The following is a 17,127-nucleotide window of genomic DNA, read 5'->3' as shown; positions in this document are numbered from 1 at the left end:
ACTATGGCTTTCCAACCTATTGTACAGGCTAGATATGTAGCTTTAGTATTACCTCCTAATCTCGATGCACTCCTAGCTGGATAATTGAAATACCTTCCCAGGTATAATGGAGAAACCGGTCCTTCTGTTGAAGACCATCTTCAAGCCTTTTTATACTTTGTAGATAACATGAATATTGAACAAGAAAATGTTTACATGAGGTTGTTTGTACAATCACTTGAAGGAAATGTAAGAATTTGGTTTAGGTAGTTACCTGCAAATTCCATTAGAAATTGGGAAGAACTTATAAACATATTTAAAAACCAGTGGACTGTCAAAAAGATCCTCTTTACTTTCTCACTGAGTTTGATGAACTTGTTATCACTCAGGTTGTCCTTAAGCTCCGGAAAAGGATACGGCCGAGGTAACCACAGACCAACTTAGGACTGCAGGTTCTAGCCAACCTGCAATCAGAGAGGGCTCTCTCTTTTATATTTAGCTTTGTTGAAAAGGATTTTAGGCTAGGTTTTGAGTTCAGAGGGTTTTTGTTTTGTTTTTGGTGGGAGAATTGATGTCTTCAGACAGAGAGGCGAGGCATAGGCTGGGAGTTTCAAACCATTGGGCGTGGAGTCGAGGAGGAGAACTGTTGGTGCACTTCTTCAGTCACAAGAGAGGGAAAATGGAGCTAGATAGCTGCGCATGAAACAATATTTCAGGTTTAAGTGATGGAAAGAATGCTAAGTAATGAGAGGTAGTTAAGAATCTCTCAATCAGCTTAACAGATGGGGGTAACAGAGCTCTACCTAGGGGCAGTAAAGAATCCCTAGATAATTGGCTAGCACAGGTGAATCGGGGTAAATATGAGCCCAGGGGAATTCACATTCATAACCAATTCATTCAGAGGAAAACATAAAGAAACAACAGAAATTGAGCATAGAGTGTATTTAAACAAATTCTAAGCTATTCTTTCTTTCTACTATCTAGATAGTGGTAAACAATAAACAGAGGTAAGATGCACTTATTGCTTCAGACTGCAGCACAAGAATTCCATCTTCATATCTCCAAAAACATTCATTTACAACAGACAGTTTGCTCTCCAAGCTTTCAGCAATCTTTGATTATAGAAAAACCCAGGTATACAAGGCGAGTCTCTAGTGAAAATTCTCAATTTTCCAACCCTTGTAACAATGTAGAGGGCGGTATATATAGGGAAAAACTCTCTATAACTGTTTTTATTACAACTTGACCTAAACAGGTCTGAAAGAAAGATGATTACTTGACCTAATCCTATCCAGAAATAAATGCAAAAAATATCTCGGGCTGCGCTCAGGGCTGCCTTATCAAAAACTGAGTAAATGATGTAGTCCTTGGCGGCTTGGTGCAGTGTTTTCTGCAATAAATGTGTATGGGTTTCTGCTTCTTTGTTGTCGGTCTGCATTTAAAGCTTTAACTGTGATTTGAGGGCAAGGATGGGCTTACGCTTCTTGATTTGACTTTCTGGGGGGCTCATCAATGTTCAGGTGCTTCGAGCCCCTAAAAAATCTTGATTGATACTCTTTGGCTCTTCTTCTTCCTTTGATACTCTTTCACAATAAATTGGGTCACTGTTTTCCTTTGCTGTGGGTCTAATCACAAATTAATGGCCGTTGTTCGGCCTCTGCTTCCTCTAGAACTGTCTTCTGCTCCTTCCGGAAAGCTTTGCGAAGAAAAATGGGTCATTCGGCGCCTTTTGGGCTTCCTGGGGGCTGCAAATTGAAAAGATTCCCTAAAGATTCCCCATTTCGGCTTAAAAAATCCTAGGCGCAAATCGCTCATCAAAAACTGCCTCAGACACTGATTCCGGGGCTCCGAAGTGCGATTTTTGCTCCTTCACGCCAAAAAAGTGATGATGACATCAGCATGATGACGTGGCGAGATGACGTCAGCATGATGATGTCATCACGTACAGACGGTGACGTGGCAGGTATGGCGGCTCTGATGATGTGGCAGGACACGTGGCAGGTGACTCGGCGGTACAGTGGCAGGAGGCCACGCAGGCGGATGACGTGTCATGTTGACTGGGCAGGGAGGTGACGCAGGCGGGTGACGTCACAAGGGAAATGGCAGTAAGCGGTTTTGGGCGCACCGCCTTAGCGCTTGGGTGGTTTTGGAGGGAGGGGCTCTGCCACACCCGAGAGCTTGACGCGTGGCGGGAGTACGGCGGTAATACCACCCATCTCCCGGACGCTAAGCTTCGAGCGGTTCGGGGATCGGAGGGCCTGTCAGCCATAGATCTGCGGGGTGGAAGATCCAACGGCTGGCGACGATGGTGAGGCGGCGGGGGTATACGGGCGGGGAATATCCAAGGAATATTCCGATTTTAATCTTTGCGCGTGGGGGTTTAGACTTAGGAAAAGGGGTTTTATGGGTTTAAAATGAGCGCGGTTAATGTATTTACAGTTGGGGCTTAGGGATAAGGGGTAAAACATGGTTTTTTGCGCGCGGGTTTAACAATTTATGCCCGAAACTTAGGATAAGGGGGCAAAAAGTGGGTTTTTTGAGGGTTTTAGGGCTAGGGAAGAGGCTGTTAGCATGACCAGGTGTCATCTAACTCCTGTTATGACTCAGATGGGCTAAAAACAGCCCCAGGTGGACCATTTTTTCCTGGACTTATAAAAATATGGCTATATTGCCAGGGAGGGGATATTTTACATAGGGGGATTTTTATATACAAAGTTTTAGTAGGGGAAGGGGGAAAACTGATAGGGAGTTATATACTAGAGTTAGTAGTTAATATGGAGATGATAAGCAGGCGCCAAGGTCAGGGACCTTGGGCTAATTTTGGGGAAAAGAATTTGAAAAGAAATAAAATCCTTGAGTGAAGCAGATCTTCACCAAGGCAATCTGATGCGGAGGATGATGGAACTAAGAGGAATCAAGCAGATCTTGACCTCTTTGGGGAAATTAGTAAGTGACTTAAGGAATTAGAAGAAGGGGGAGTTAGTGATGTCCACCTTTGAGCTCCTTTGAATGAAAACTGTCTGCACTGTGATCCGGAAAAATAACACTTAGTAACACAAAATTGATCATAAGTCATCTTTCTGCAACCTCTCAGCTACCTACCCAGCCTACTCACCTAACATTTTTTCTTTTTTCTTTTTTTTTTGGTTTGGGTGCAGTTAGACTTGCAGACCCAGATTTAAAATTTTTCTTTTTAATGTTTCTTATCTAGCTCTACACTTATTTCTGTCGGGGCCTAGATTAAATAGTTGGGTCCCTTTGATTCTCTACCTATCTACAAATCTGCCAAGATTAAACTGTTTGGACAGACACATTTCTCTATATTCTAAAACAGGAAATTGAAACCTAGGAAGGCCAAGATTAGACTGTCTGGACCTTCCTTAAATGAAAACTCTTCAAAACTGGAACAACTCATCAAAATTGGAATCATCAGTGGCATTTGGACTAGCACACTTCATGGCTTTCTTCTTTGGCTTCTTCTGGAAATATGGAACACTGCAGCTTGCAAAGTATGACATATTTGGCATGTAAAAATGTCAATCATGAAAGATGAAACCCTGTTGCAATAGGAGGCTAACAGAACTTAAAAGAAATTTTGGTGAACCCACATCAAACTTTATCAAAATATTCAATAAGTTTTATCATAAAATGCCCCCTAATTGTAAACCCCACGCAGCAGCAACAAAGTCAAGATTTTCTAAAGCCTTTAATGATGATCTTATTGTTATTTTGAGAGACAGAACTTCAAGATCTCTTGAAGATATGCAAACAAATGCTATTGAGGTAGAAGAAAATAGGGCCACTTCAAATTCTTTGAAAGCTAAAGAAGAAATGGCCCAAAGAAAACTCAAATTGAAAAAAGAGGCTTCTAGTTCCTCTAAGACTAAAACTGAAGATTCTAAAATATATGAAATAACTTCTCTTCTTAGAAATCTATCTAATAGAATTTCCAAGATTGAGACTCAACCTAGGACAGTTCAATAAAGAGTTACCAAACCCCAAAATCAAAATCAAGGCCAGTATAAAAGAAATCCACAATTACAAATTCTTTAGAGACCTAGTAATGATTAGTAGATTCCCGCTCCTTTATTGATAGATGATCAACAACCTGATGATAATATTATGACCATCACTAAAGATATAAATAATATGGATACTTCCTTTAATCAAACAACTATTATTCCTCTTACACAACAAAATCAGGTTCAAGAAGATCAAGAATCTTCACAGGTTTCTAAATACCATGCCTTCGTTGAATTTTTAATTGCAGAGTTGAACAAAAGATATGAACAATCAATTGATACTCCTCAAAATGACAAAAATGATTTGAATACATTTAATGTTGAAAAAGAGTTAGAAAGAGTTAAAATCCCAATTCTTCTTTCAAAACTTTCTAAAAACCCTCGTTATAAAAATCAGGTCTCCAAATGGATACAAAATACCTCAGTTGATGCTGAAGGTGATATCATCAGTTTGGAAGATGAAAAACTAGCAGTTGTTTTTGGCCCTAGCTCAGATATGATAGATGAAATAGTGCCTCCTTTCTATGTAACTCTTAAGACAAATGATTCCATGTTGTATAATTGTATGCTTGATTCTGGAGCATCACATAACCTCATGCCAAAAACTATCATGGATAATTTGAAACTTGACATAACTAGATCCTATCATGACTTGTAAACCTTTGATTCTAAAAGGGTGCCTTTCTTAGGATTGATTAAGGATTTGGTAGTCACCCTTGCCCAAATCCCAGTGAAAAGTGTAGTGCTTGATACAATTGTCACAGATATCCCTCCCAAATTTGGAATGCTCCTTTCTAGGTCTTGTTGTGCCAAATTAGGGGGAAGTCTTCAGATGGATTTGTCTTATGCTACTATTTGAATTTATGGGGGAGAAAAACTAAAATTATATAGAGAGGTGAGATTTGTGCACACTATTTGCAAAACAGACCAGCCACCTAGTTCTAGCACCCTCCCATACTACTTCGAGTGAGACCTCAGTCCTCGCTTCGAGGACTATTGCCGAAAGGGCCAATAATACCATGGTTTTGTTTGGCTAAATCATCTCTGAACCTGGGTCAGGCCCATACAAGCCAACAATAATATTTGGGCTTCCATGTATCTTTTGAATTGTTTCCATAAATGCAGTAGAAATTTATTTGCTTTAAATGGATGAGATAATGCACAAAAGTGTGCATACATGGTAAGTATATCAACTACCACCATGATGACACTCTTTCCTTCGGACTTGGGTAAACCTATGATAAAATGCATTGAAACCTCCTGTTGTGGTCAGCAACAAACCCCCTTTTTTATGTAGTTTTAGTAATAAAGTTAAATAAATGGGGACCCTTCTAAAAAATAAAAAAAACTAGCACTATATTTCCCTTTCAATAAAACATGCTATCATAAACTTAGGAAAACACTTGCAAAACCTAAAAAACTTAAGTTTTATGATAAGTTCCAAATAAAATCATTCTCTTAACAACAAAACATCGCATCGCAAAGGGTAATGGGGAAACATCATATAAACAAACTTTCGAAATTGCGAAAATGCGATGCGAGATCGCGCGCCTTAAAGACTCATCGCACATCGCAGATTTCATATGCCACAAGTATCACCTAAGGTAAAATACCCTGATCTGGCGATATGCGATAAGGCATCTCACAAATCACATCTCACAGCCACCTAACGAAATAAATGATTGTTAACAAAACGGATTAGCGATATTGCAATCAGCGATATTGTAATCTGCAATATTGCGAAGTAAATCACAAAATCGCTTTATCGCAAATCTGTAGAGCTCATGGTTCAATAAAGTATTTCTCGTAATCCGATACTGAGTTATGGGCATTAATGTCAATTTAATGGTTAGTTGATGGTCATTTATAAGATAAGATTTAAATCTGATCAAAAGGTTATTTCACGTAGGATGATATATTTGATATGATTTTAGAATTAAAGAGCTTTCCCGTCACCTTATCTCTTACCATTATTCTTTCCTTACTTGTAAATTTGCAGGAGCGGCAAGCAGAATAATATACGCAGCAGTGTGCATAACATAATGGGAAAGAAGGGAAAAGCTCCGGTTGCTGAAGACAAAGAGATGACGCCCTTATACACAGACAGTACCTGCAAAAGAGATGTCAACATAACCACTTAGGAAGGCATGTACAGTCTGCTTGAAGAAGAAAAGCCCAAAGTTATGGAGGTTAAAGTAACAACAGACTCATGCGGGTCGTCTAAGGCATCAATCACTGAACCTGCATGTTCATTCCTTCATCGAATAGTGGTAAGACCTAAGATTATTTCATACACAGACATGGTCAAGTGGGTACTAGACAATGTTGATATAATAAACAGACAATTCAAGTCTCGAGGTCAAGATCTCATTGGGTCATTCACTTCACAAGATTTAAGGCTTATGTATCATCTACCAGAGCCGCAGGCAACCTACAACAAGTAGTTCATAGAGAAGTTTACCAAAGAAAACAAAGATTTGGCAGAATATACCAAGAACTGGTCAGCGAGGGAAGAACCATTGAAAAAGGACAAACACGCTATGTACAATACTAGTTCCCTCTCTTCCCCATATTGCTTTGCTGCTGCTATGCTATGTAGACTATTTGGAAAGCCCAACGTCAACAAGTTTTCATCTAAGTGGCTACCCCTATTAAATGTAGACACTAATGCCACTATGGATTGGGCTCAGATATTGTCTGATAATTTAGCTTCGGCTATTTGGAACTACCGTTCCAAAAGAACTACTACTTAGAGGATTTATCCTCCTTTCTATTTAGCTGCTTATGTTATGGATGCAATCTGTTATGTTTCCAAATTTCCTTTAATGGGTTGGAAGTGGACTACAGAGAATCCTTTGCCCATTCACATTTATCATAAGGAATTGTGGGATTCCAAGTTTATTCTATATTTTTACAGAATTTGCCTTGGAATTATGTTGCCTCTTCATATAATGTTGTATAATAGGGATGCCCCAAGATTTTCCCCCGAAGCGGAAGTTGAAATTCTCCCTATCGCACGATGGTTTGGGGAAGAATTTTTCACCTATGTCAGAGTATTTGGAAGCATTGCTTCCCCTCATGTCCTACCCTTATATGTTCCTGATAAGTTATTGGCTCGAGAAGTTGCCTACCAGACTTGCAAGGTGGAAGGAATGAGCAAAGAGTTGAAAGATAAGAAGAATGTCATTTGGCCGCAATTTCCTATGGCCTGTGGGGCCTTTTCATTGTTTGATTTAGGTCATGCATTCAAAGAAGTAGACAATATGTTGTGTCTACGACTGTTCAAGTTTCCAGGAAGACAGTTTAACCCTTTTGATGTCATTAAGAATTTCACTACCGCTGTTAAGATAAAAGTATTTTCCAAAGAAGATGATCTTTTTGATGATACCTTACAATAGAAAAGTACACTGAAAGAAGTTTTGCACATGGCTCAAATTCAATTTTCCCAAGCGGAATTCCAAGAATTCAAATTGTACAGAGAAAGGAGATTAGTTAACATCCCCTTGGATATGTTACGCTTGGAACTAATAAGGGACCCTACTCCCAGTATTAGTTTAAGTGGAAACTCACGTACAGACAAGTCCAGGTCTAAGTCTGGAAAAGAATCACTAGAACATTCTAAACAGTTTGAGATCAACCGTAATAAAAGTGAAGGGTCAGTTAGAGAAACTGCCCAATCTAAAGAATGCCCAAAGTAACAGGTCTTAACTACACCACAGGTAAAAATTCCCCCTCCCATCATCCAGCCACCAAAGCCAATGAGAACTGAGCTGGATAAAGAGTGGGAAACATTCAATGAATTGATTAATACTGAGGAGCAGAACACGAAGACACCTGAGGGTACAGTACAAATAATGACAGATATGATTGTGGAAATAGTCAACAATGCCCCAGAAATAGAGCATATTCCCATTACCCCATCATCTGAAATGATGCTCAAAATAGAGGAAATTCCTCCTCTAGATGTATTCTATAGTCCGCAGCATAAGGCAGTGGTAAGAAGGGAAAGAAAGAAAAGGAAACTCTACAGCGTGCTCTCACCTGAGGCAAAGCAGCTAGATGTCCTTTGGCGAGACCCTACCACTGATCCTACTGAAGATCTGACTAATTTATCTCAGATCGCAGGAGCCTATGCTTCTGCTACAATTGATAAAGCATCTGAGGTACAACAATTACTTAAGGATAGAGAGGAACAAATCCAATTTTTGCAGCAACAACTACAACAAGCTAATGCAAACCGAGAAATAGAGTAGAAGTTAGAAAAGTTACAGCAAGATTTTCAACAGATGTAGCTGAGATAATAAAACAATTTGGCCAAAAAAGAAAATCAGTTACAGTCTATGCTTGAAATGCATAGAGACGATCCCAAGCTTACAAAGTTTGTCTCAGAAGCCCTTGCCTTAAATGACCAACTCTTGCAACAGCAAGAGGCATTATGCCAAAGAATATCGCAATGGAGTTCCCATTGCGAGATAAGCGATAAAATTACCAATCAAGTCATCGACTTGCGACATGATTATGATTTAATTGATAAGAGAATTTTTTATTATTTGACTTGGCAGGAATCGGAAGAAGGAAGGAAAGCAGGTGCACTCAGAATCAATGAAGCCCACAAAGAAATGCTTTTCCATAAATGGGACACACAGATTAGGAAGGTAGAACAGGTAGTGGAAGAAGTAGCTACAGTGGCAAACAACGTCATTGACTGTGTCAACGAAAACCTGGATAGAGCAAACCTCATTTTAGAGACCGCATTGAGATTTCTCCCAAAGACACAGCAACTGCAGACAAGCTGGAAACAAAAAGCTGAGGAAAAGGTAGAGTCCATCAAGAAGTTAACCAAGTTGAATTGGGATACTTACTGGCAGTACTTGGTTAAACCGCACAGTCAATGCATGACTCTCAAATGCCTTGCGAACTCTGCCGAGAAGATAGCGCCAGCACTTGCCGATTCTATTTTCACAGGGAAATTAAAATCAGAGGTCGGCCAACCGACGCTCCTCAAGCCAATGCTGAATGCTTGAGATCTCAGAGAATAGATACATAGATAGTTACTTCCAAATTTAGTTTTAGTTTGAGTTTTGATTTATTTTTGTCTTAGATGAGGACAGTCATTTAAACCTCCTCCTCTATTTTTGTAATAAACCATTTTTAGTATTTAGGTAGTAGTATTTTAACCCCTCTCATGCATTTAGAGAAGGGTCCTAAAATTTGTCAAAAACATTTCCTCAGAACACGCACTTCTGCACCCTCAAAGGAGGTTTTGATGAATGAATGGAACAAGATTTATTGATATATGCGTTTAATGTCTACTACTAAAATGCAATTTTGTACTCTTAGTAGATGTTGAATTAGGAAGAGATAAATCTATATTGATGAAGCTCATGAGTAAAACTTGTTATCAATGGTACTTTTATCTCTTAATGATTTATGCTTATGTGTCAAAGTAATATTTTATGCTCAGTTATTTATATATGAAAGCTTGAATGCTTGAGTTATCATTTGGCACTTTTGTACGGTGATGACTATTTTGTTTATGCTCAATGTATGAATGACTTATTATGCGATATGTTTCTCACAATTATTTCAGCTAATTTCTTATATAAAACAATTCATTTTTATCAAATTCCTTTCTTATGGCAATTGAATGATCTTTATTACCAATTGCTGTTAGAACTTTTTTTAGATTGCATAAGTAAAAAGTTGAATCCAGTGTTAGTTTTAGAATTAAATATTTTTGTTCATTAGAATACAATTCCATGTTTTAAATTAGACTTAGATTAAAATCATTTTATTTAGAAATATTTAGAAAAAAGAAATATCAATTCTTATCAACGCACGGAAATTGGGAAACTGGTCCCATTATCCCTAGTCGGACCCACCATCCCAAACGGAAAAGGAGTTGCTTTCAAGGTCTGGACCGGGTGGGTATCCCCTTTGTTGTAGACCCGATTTTCGTAGCTTCAACATATTTGGTGCTTGAAGGAGGGCTCCGAACTGTGAATGGCTAGTAATCCAAATCTAAATAGCATTATGAGAGTAAATTACCCTCAACATCTCCCCCAACTTCTCCATCGCATTCTGAATCTTTAAATCCTAAGCGAGAAGTTGAGAAAACAACAACCACTGCCACAAACCCAAACATTTTAGAGAAATCTACTATTGAACCTCCTGAAGTTGAATCTTTGATTCATAAACTTCAATGATTTTCCATATCACCGCAAAAATATGAAATATCTCAAAGTAGTATGACTTGGCAATACAGTCTTTCTCATCCTTTAACCAGATTGCAGAGTGAAATGTTTGGTATTGACCCAACTGAATTACCTCTACCTAAAAGGAAAAGAGTAAGGAAGTCACCTCAAGGGTCTGATAGTGAGACTTTTTCATCATCAACATCCATTCCAACTTCTCCATTTCAAAGTAAACCATCCACCCCTCCACTTCAAATTGTTGTCCATTAGAGTACTGGAACTTTAACATCCTCCTCCCTTCCACAAGCGACTTCGTCTGCGCTTTCCTCTGTTAGTAGTTCAACAATGGACCAAAACCCACGGAATAATCTAGGGGAAGTCTCAATGCCTGCGGCCTTGAGTCAATTACTAGCACATCTTGAAAAATGGTTGCCTAAGCTTAATCCTGAAGTAGGCATGCTAGCAGAAGAACACATAAACAACGTTATGTTATCGATAAATTTAAATGGCGTTACTAATCAAGATGATGTTGTCCGACTCTTTCCTTACACATTACAAGGAGCAACTAGATCTTGGTATTTTTCATTACCATCAGGATCCATCACTAGTTGGGACATTTTCCAAGAGCAATTCTTGACTAAGTTTGGCGATGATAGGTTTACAACAATACTGATCAATGATCTATCGAATCTAAAGACTGAATCGAGAGAGCCTATCAAAGATTTTAACTCACGTTTTCACAAGCTTTAATAAAATTCCGACCACTTCCAAGCCTAGCGAAGAAGTTTGAAGTGAATGGTATATATTTGCTTTACCATCAAACAAAGCGATCTTCGTTGATAGGGCTACCAAGACAACATTAGCTGAAAACATGAAGGAAGCGATAGCAGTAGAGAAACGTATCTTAGCTTTAGAAAAGAAAAACGTTTTCGATGAAAGAAAATCTAAGAAGGTTACTTTTAAAGATGATCCTAAGAAAAAGCAATCAAAAGACCCACTTGATTTAAAAGGATTACAAAAAGTCTTAAAAACCACGTCTAATGAATTTCACTTTCACTCTTCAAATAATAAATAAAATATTTCCATATCTATCTTAAATAATATAGGCTTATATAACTTTTAAATAATATAATTTTATATAATGTTATAGAGATAAAGTATATATATATATATATATATATATATATATATAAGTATGAACTCTTTCTATATTATGCCTGTATTAATGTTTACCTTCCTAAAATATTTCAATGCTCAAAAGGAAAAAGTAATTGAGCCGACAGGCTCATTCTACAATTGAGTAGGATGGAAATGTGTAAGTATGTCAAATCCTCAAAAAATAATAAAAACAATTTTTGCTAATATCAACCAACACAAAAAATAAAAGGTAAATAACCATATAAAAAAACAATTAAAAATATATGAGAGCCTCATTTTACAATCTAGTGTTTCACTTTCATTCTACTTGGTTCTTTGAAATTGCATTTTAAAAATTGGAAAAACTGCCAAGAAAGTAGAGACTCACCCCAGTTTCTTGGCAGTTTTTCCAATTTTTTAAAATTCATCAATCTAAGTACTTGCAAAGCTGGGAGCTTCTCAATATCACAGTCAGGGATTTCACTGACAGAACAGAGGCTTCCATCCAATTCTATGTGTTTGAGATTCGAGGAGGTTATCTGCAATTGGTATGGAAACATATACTCAAATCATTAAAACTCAAACTCCCTAACGATATGTAGATTTCAAGAAAAACAAGATTCAAAATTTTCAAGGCACTTGCCTCGTGAAGGAACTCCAAATTTTGTGGCCGATAACTCAAGAACCTGAGCTCCTTTAACCACGCCCATTTGAACGGAAAATGCGGAGATTCTCCTTTGTAAACAAGCAGTTGATGAAATATCGCTTCACATTGTCCACTTTTGCGAAAGACTCCTCTCGTTGCATTTTCTGTCCAAAAACCCTCAATGAACTGTGCATTTTGTGTCCAAAAACCCTCAATGAATTATGCATTGAGTTCAATTTTGTAACGGGTATATTGCATGCTTGATCACTGAACCAAAGCCCTTTGACCGACTTTAGGTATGGCATGTCCTGCATCTCGGTATAGTTGAATTGCTCATAAGAATCACAATATGGATTTACTATTTACAATTATACACTAAAGAATTTAGATACAATTTTAATATATAGGTTTTGTACGCACCAAGGAACAAGTACCATTTACTCCCTCCAACAGTAAATCTTTTAGTCTCGACAAGCCGTCTGAAGTGATTAACAACAACTTGTTAGACGTCTGAAGTGATACTTTCGAAATAAGCTCCTCCCCTGATTTTTTCGATATCTGTGATTCGCTTTCCTGAGAAAGGATAATTTCCGCCTTGGGCTCTGATTCTTTCGATTTCTGTGATTCGCTTCGCTGAGAAAGGATAAACATAAATTTGGTGCGTCAATACGTACTAACAAATTACAATAACAATAATAGCGTACATACGAGTGTAAGATTTTTGAGATAATTAAAATTAATGATATTTGAGATAATTAAAATTAATTAAATTAAGCTTAGTTGCACATGTAATAATTAAAGTTAATTAAAGCTTAAGTCTTAAGTTTTTAAGTCTTTTTTACAGAGAGATAATTAAAATTAATTAAATTAAGCTTAGTTGTACATGCAATAATTAAAGCTAAAGTCTTAAGTTTTTAAGTCTTTTTTACAGGGAAATTCACCGATGAAGAGAATCTTGTTTTTATGAATGGTAAGAAGTTATAAACTCAACTATTAAAATTCTATTTATTAATTTTAATTAATAAAAATTTTATTATATAATTTATAGATATTTTAATTTTTTATTGCATAAAATTATCATTATTATATTTTTATTTAAGTTTTTGATATTTTTAGTTATATTTAAAAAAATTAAAATATATAAAATTAATACCATAAATAATACATATTATATTTAATATTAAATTTATATATAAAATTAACATTTATAAAATATATCAATCACATTTATTAATATAATCATGTTAAATATAATTGTAAAAATTTATTACTAACAATTTTTTTAAACTTTATTCCTAATTATAAGAAAATTGTTTCCTTACCTACTTTATTCCTAATAATAAAATTATTATAAGAAAATTGTTTCCTTACCTAAAATGTTTTGAATAAGGTAATTATTTTTAATACACACAATAATAAAATTATTACAAGAAAGTTGCCTTTTTAGTGAAATTTCTTTAGCCGTTAACTTTGATAATAGTCTTTCTTAATATAGTTAAGAGTCTTTCTTAATATAGTTTCAAGGTTGCCTATTTTAAAGTTTGCTCTTTTAAAATCTACTACTTTATCTTTGATCCTAACATAATTTATCATATTAGCATGTTCATAAGATTATTTTTCGTGTATTTATTTTTTACAAATTAACAATACTCTAACTCATTATTCTTTTTAGTGACACGATTAACTATAACACGTGTTACCTTAAGTCATGCGAATGTGCATGATATTACATTGTAATAATGAAATAATAATAATAAGGAGGAATAATTAAACTTACTGTATTAAACTAAACTACTTCCATGTAATAACTAAACTTACTGTATTAAACTAAACTACTTTCATGTAATCTAGATCTTAAATTAAGTTTACTTGTACATGCAATAATTAAAGTTAACTAAAGTTAAGTGTGCTTTATTTTAGATCCTAAATTAAATTTACTTATATATGCAATAACTAAAGTTAACTAAAATTAAGTGTGCTTTATCTTATGTTAATGTGTACATGTACCACATACAAGCAATAAATTAACTGGTAGTCTAAATGCATGTACACCAACACCTAGAGCTAATATAGGTGCATGTACACCAACAACGAGAGAGAACGCCCCATGCACATTACCTTGATGGCCTCCAACACGTTAGATAGCTTGTCGATAACGGCATCCAGGTTAACGTTTTGAGCATCTTCACACATGCTGTTATTAAGATCGGACAAGGGTCTTGCTACACAGCACAAGGGACGGCTAAAGCTGCGACTGCTTTTCGTTTCCATGGATTCTGCAGCCCAGGGATTTGACCTTGGACAGTTAGCCTTACGCAGAGGAGAGGTTCGAAATGCTTACGACCAAATAGACGATTCTCACCTGCTTATTCAACTAAGTCAGAAAGAAGCTACTTTGGCAGAGCTTGAGTGGTATAAAGAGGTTTGTGAGAAGACTGAGGGTATCACATATTATGATTCCTTCAAGAACCAGAATGATAGCAAGAGTATAAAGGCTGATTGCCGCAGGTTAAAACTGGCCTTGTTTTGGGATGAGATTATTGAGAGGTGGGAGAGTCATGAGTTGCCAAGTGATTTCGAAACCCAAAATAAGTGGATAAATGCTGGCACTGCATATAGAAGACTTGTAGAGCCTCTCGATATTGCATTCTATTATTCTAAGGGTAAAGGCAACTATCTTTCAGATGGAAGACCCAGACGACATAAAGTTCTTCAGGAATGGATGGAAGCGACAGAAAAAACTCGCAGTTCAAGAGTTCAAGGACGCCCCACAAAACCTGCATCTCTCCCTCGGGACTCATGCTTTTGGGCACATGTAGAAGAGGCTTTGAAAGACCTGGAAAGTCTCAAACAAGGACAACACCAAATGGTACAAAATCTTGAAAATTTTGAAGAGTATGTGACGAAGATGGGAAGCGATCTCAGCATTTCATCAGATGTTTTCTTCGAAGGAAGCAGCTTCATGATGTGGTGGGAAGAATGGAAAGAATATAACAAAAGTCAATCTCCTGATTGGAGTTCTTCGTTATCTAAGATGATGGAAAGTGCAAATCCGTTCGAGTTTGAAGGGATTGACAGGTAAAGCATCAAGCATTGGCCTTTAGATTCTGAATATTGAATTTTTGTAGGGGGTTTCAAAAAGTGCCTTTGGGGAAATTCTGGCTTTAAGCACGGGGTTAATTTGTTTTTTCGAATCTGGTCATCTCCTCCATATCTACAAAACTGAAATATTTAATGCACACAAATGTGAATTGATGAATATTCCGAGCTCACTTCTCCACAATCCATATCTCCTGACTGGCAAAATTTCGCAAATTTGACATATTTAGCATGACTTTAAATTAAGAGAGTCCATTTCGCAGTTCCCATATTGTGCTGATTTACATATATGTTGTTGCAGTTCAACTGTTGCGCAGGAGAAAATTTCTTCTACTGGGGAGGTAAAGGAGAGTATTCCTTCCAACAAGGGGGTAAAGTATCTCTCTTCTCTCTTGGCGCGACAAGATTGCAATTTAATGAAATGACAGTCTTTTTTTACAGTCAATTTTGTCTGTTTCCAACTTGCAATGAACATAGGATATTAAAAATTAAGATCGTATTATTTGTCATTGAGTCTACAGGTTCATATATACTGTCTGTGCATGCTATTTTCTTATCGTGGATTATTTGATATTAAACTCCATCATAGCATCTTTGTCTGCACTTCTGTATTTTATTTTCTTTCATTTAGGCAAGCTAAGCGATGTTTCAAATGTGTGCTTGAAATGGTGATATTGTCAATTTTGTACAGAGTGATTTGGCCCAGCTAAGTTCAAAAGAAAGTGAACTGATCCCACAACAACTTCGTATGTCCGAGCTTGAGTGGTATAAAGTGATTTGCCATGAGAAGGGTGACGGGTATTATGACTCTTTCAAGAACCGAAATGACAAGGACTATGGTGACAGTAACACTAATTTGCTGAGGGTAACGCTCAATGAATTCTGGGATGGGATTATTGGAATCTGTAACAGTCCCTCGTTGCCGAGTGATTTCCAATCTCGCAATAAGTGGATAAATGTTGGCACTGCCTATAGAAAACTTGTGGAGCCTCTGGATATTGCACGGCATTATAGCACTTCCAAGGACAGCGGTAACTATCTAGACAAAAGACCCGCTCGTTATAAAGTCCTTGAGCAATGGTTGGAACACAGAAAAACTAATCGCAGTTCAAGAGGTCAGAGATCTCGTACAAAGCTACCGTTCCTCAATCGGGACTCATGCTTTTGGGCGCGTGTAGAAGAGGCTTTGAAAGATCTTAAAGAAGGCGCGGACCAAAAGAAAGAAAGTCTTGAAAATTTTGAAAAATATGTGACAGAGATGATCAATGATTGCAAGATTTCTTCAGATGTTTTGCTGGAAGGAAGCAGCTTCATGAAATGGTGGCGAGACTACAAGGAACACCAAACCTCTGAATGGAAATTAAAATCCCCATTATATAAACTGGAAAGTCCATTTTGGAAGCCATGAATAGAAAATCTTTTTCTGCAACCTTCTGTAAGATGAACTTTCTTTCAATTAATATCCTTGTTGTTGGATAATTTACTGTCATTGGATTGCACAGGGATGGCTGGAATGTATTTGGGTTAAATTTTCCAAGTGTTAGATCTTTTGTGACACTCAGTGCCATGTTCCCAATGTGTCATAGATGTTTCTTAAGATAGAATGCCGTCACCATTTTGAGATGTCCTCGCTTTGAGAATTGTGTTCGTGAATAAATTTTGACATTAGTGATATACTTTTTCTTTAAATGTAGGTTTGTTTTAGTAACTAGAATAATAAATATGTATATAAATTTTGTGAACTTACTATAATTTTTTTTTTTTATTAGAATAAGCAATTCCAAAATATATAAGATTTTCAAACCAATCCACATACTTACTCTATAATTTTATTATTATTATTATTAAAAAATAAAAATAAAAAATATTGCATATAATATATTTTTAAATCTATAGAAGGGTGTAATTTGATTGGTAATAATTGTGATATGATATTGTGTAAATTTGAAGTGCAAGGTTCAGAGTCCCTAAAATTATGCAAATTTGAGGTGCTAGGATTAAATTCCCTAATTTACCTTTTGTATGAATTAACCTAGAGGTTATAGTGGTA

The 17,127-nt window shown here is 36.5% G+C and overlaps 2 protein-coding genes and 1 pseudogene across 2 annotated transcripts; 2 read left to right on the top strand and 1 right to left on the bottom strand.

Moving 5' to 3' along the window:
- The window catches only part of LOC149243948 (uncharacterized), a 28,467-nt pseudogene extending 19,442 nt beyond the window's left edge, over positions 1-9,025 (top strand).
- A 2,956-nt stretch (positions 9,026-11,981) lies between these two features.
- On the bottom strand, positions 11,982-14,171 carry LOC149243947 (uncharacterized). The gene is made up of 3 exons (XM_089371355.1): positions 14,097-14,171; positions 12,399-12,611; positions 11,982-12,286 (listed from the first exon to the last, which is right to left on the bottom strand). Exons 1-3 carry the CDS (start codon positions 14,169-14,171, stop codon positions 12,029-12,031), a joined length of 546 nt encoding a protein of 181 aa, XP_089227481.1. The 3' UTR covers positions 11,982-12,028.
- Positions 14,102-16,560, top strand: LOC149243946 (uncharacterized). The gene is made up of 3 exons (XM_089367888.1): positions 14,102-15,056; positions 15,379-15,448; positions 15,769-16,560. The coding sequence occupies exons 1-3, from the start codon at positions 14,170-14,172 to the stop codon at positions 16,483-16,485; spliced, it is 1,674 nt and encodes a 557-aa protein (XP_089224014.1). The 5' UTR covers positions 14,102-14,169; the 3' UTR covers positions 16,486-16,560.
- Positions 16,561-17,127: the final 567 nt, after the last annotated feature.

Source organism: Pinus tabuliformis, chromosome 8, assembly GCF_031772625.1.
Source record: "Pinus tabuliformis cultivar Carrire ecotype Pingquan chromosome 8, CPIR1, whole genome shotgun sequence".
Lineage (NCBI taxonomy): Eukaryota > Viridiplantae > Streptophyta > Pinopsida > Pinales > Pinaceae > Pinus > Pinus tabuliformis.
The sequence above is the reverse complement of the archived record's forward strand: the minus strand, read 5'-3'. Positions and strand labels throughout refer to the sequence as shown.

Excerpts from the sequence above, each read along its gene's own strand:
- LOC149243946 (XM_089367888.1), top strand. The coding sequence starts at position 14,170 with ATGCTGTTATTAAGATCGGACAAGGGTCTTGCTACACAGCACAAGGGA. Across the intron at positions 15,057-15,378 it reads GAGTTTGAAGGGATTGACAG|TTCAACTGTTGCGCAGGAGA; the intron begins GTAAAGCATCAA and ends ATGTTGTTGCAG. Across the intron at positions 15,449-15,768 it reads GTATTCCTTCCAACAAGGGG|AGTGATTTGGCCCAGCTAAG; the intron begins GTAAAGTATCTC and ends AATTTTGTACAG.
- LOC149243947 (XM_089371355.1), bottom strand. The coding sequence starts at position 14,171 with ATGTGTGAAGATGCTCAAAACGTTAACCTGGATGCCGTTATCGACAAG. Across the intron at positions 12,612-14,096 it reads ACGTGTTGGAGGCCATCAAG|CGAAGCGAATCACAGAAATC; the intron begins GTAATGTGCATG and ends ATCCTTTCTCAG. Across the intron at positions 12,287-12,398 it reads TAAATGGTACTTGTTCCTTG|GACATGCCATACCTAAAGTC; the intron begins GTGCGTACAAAA and ends ACCGAGATGCAG.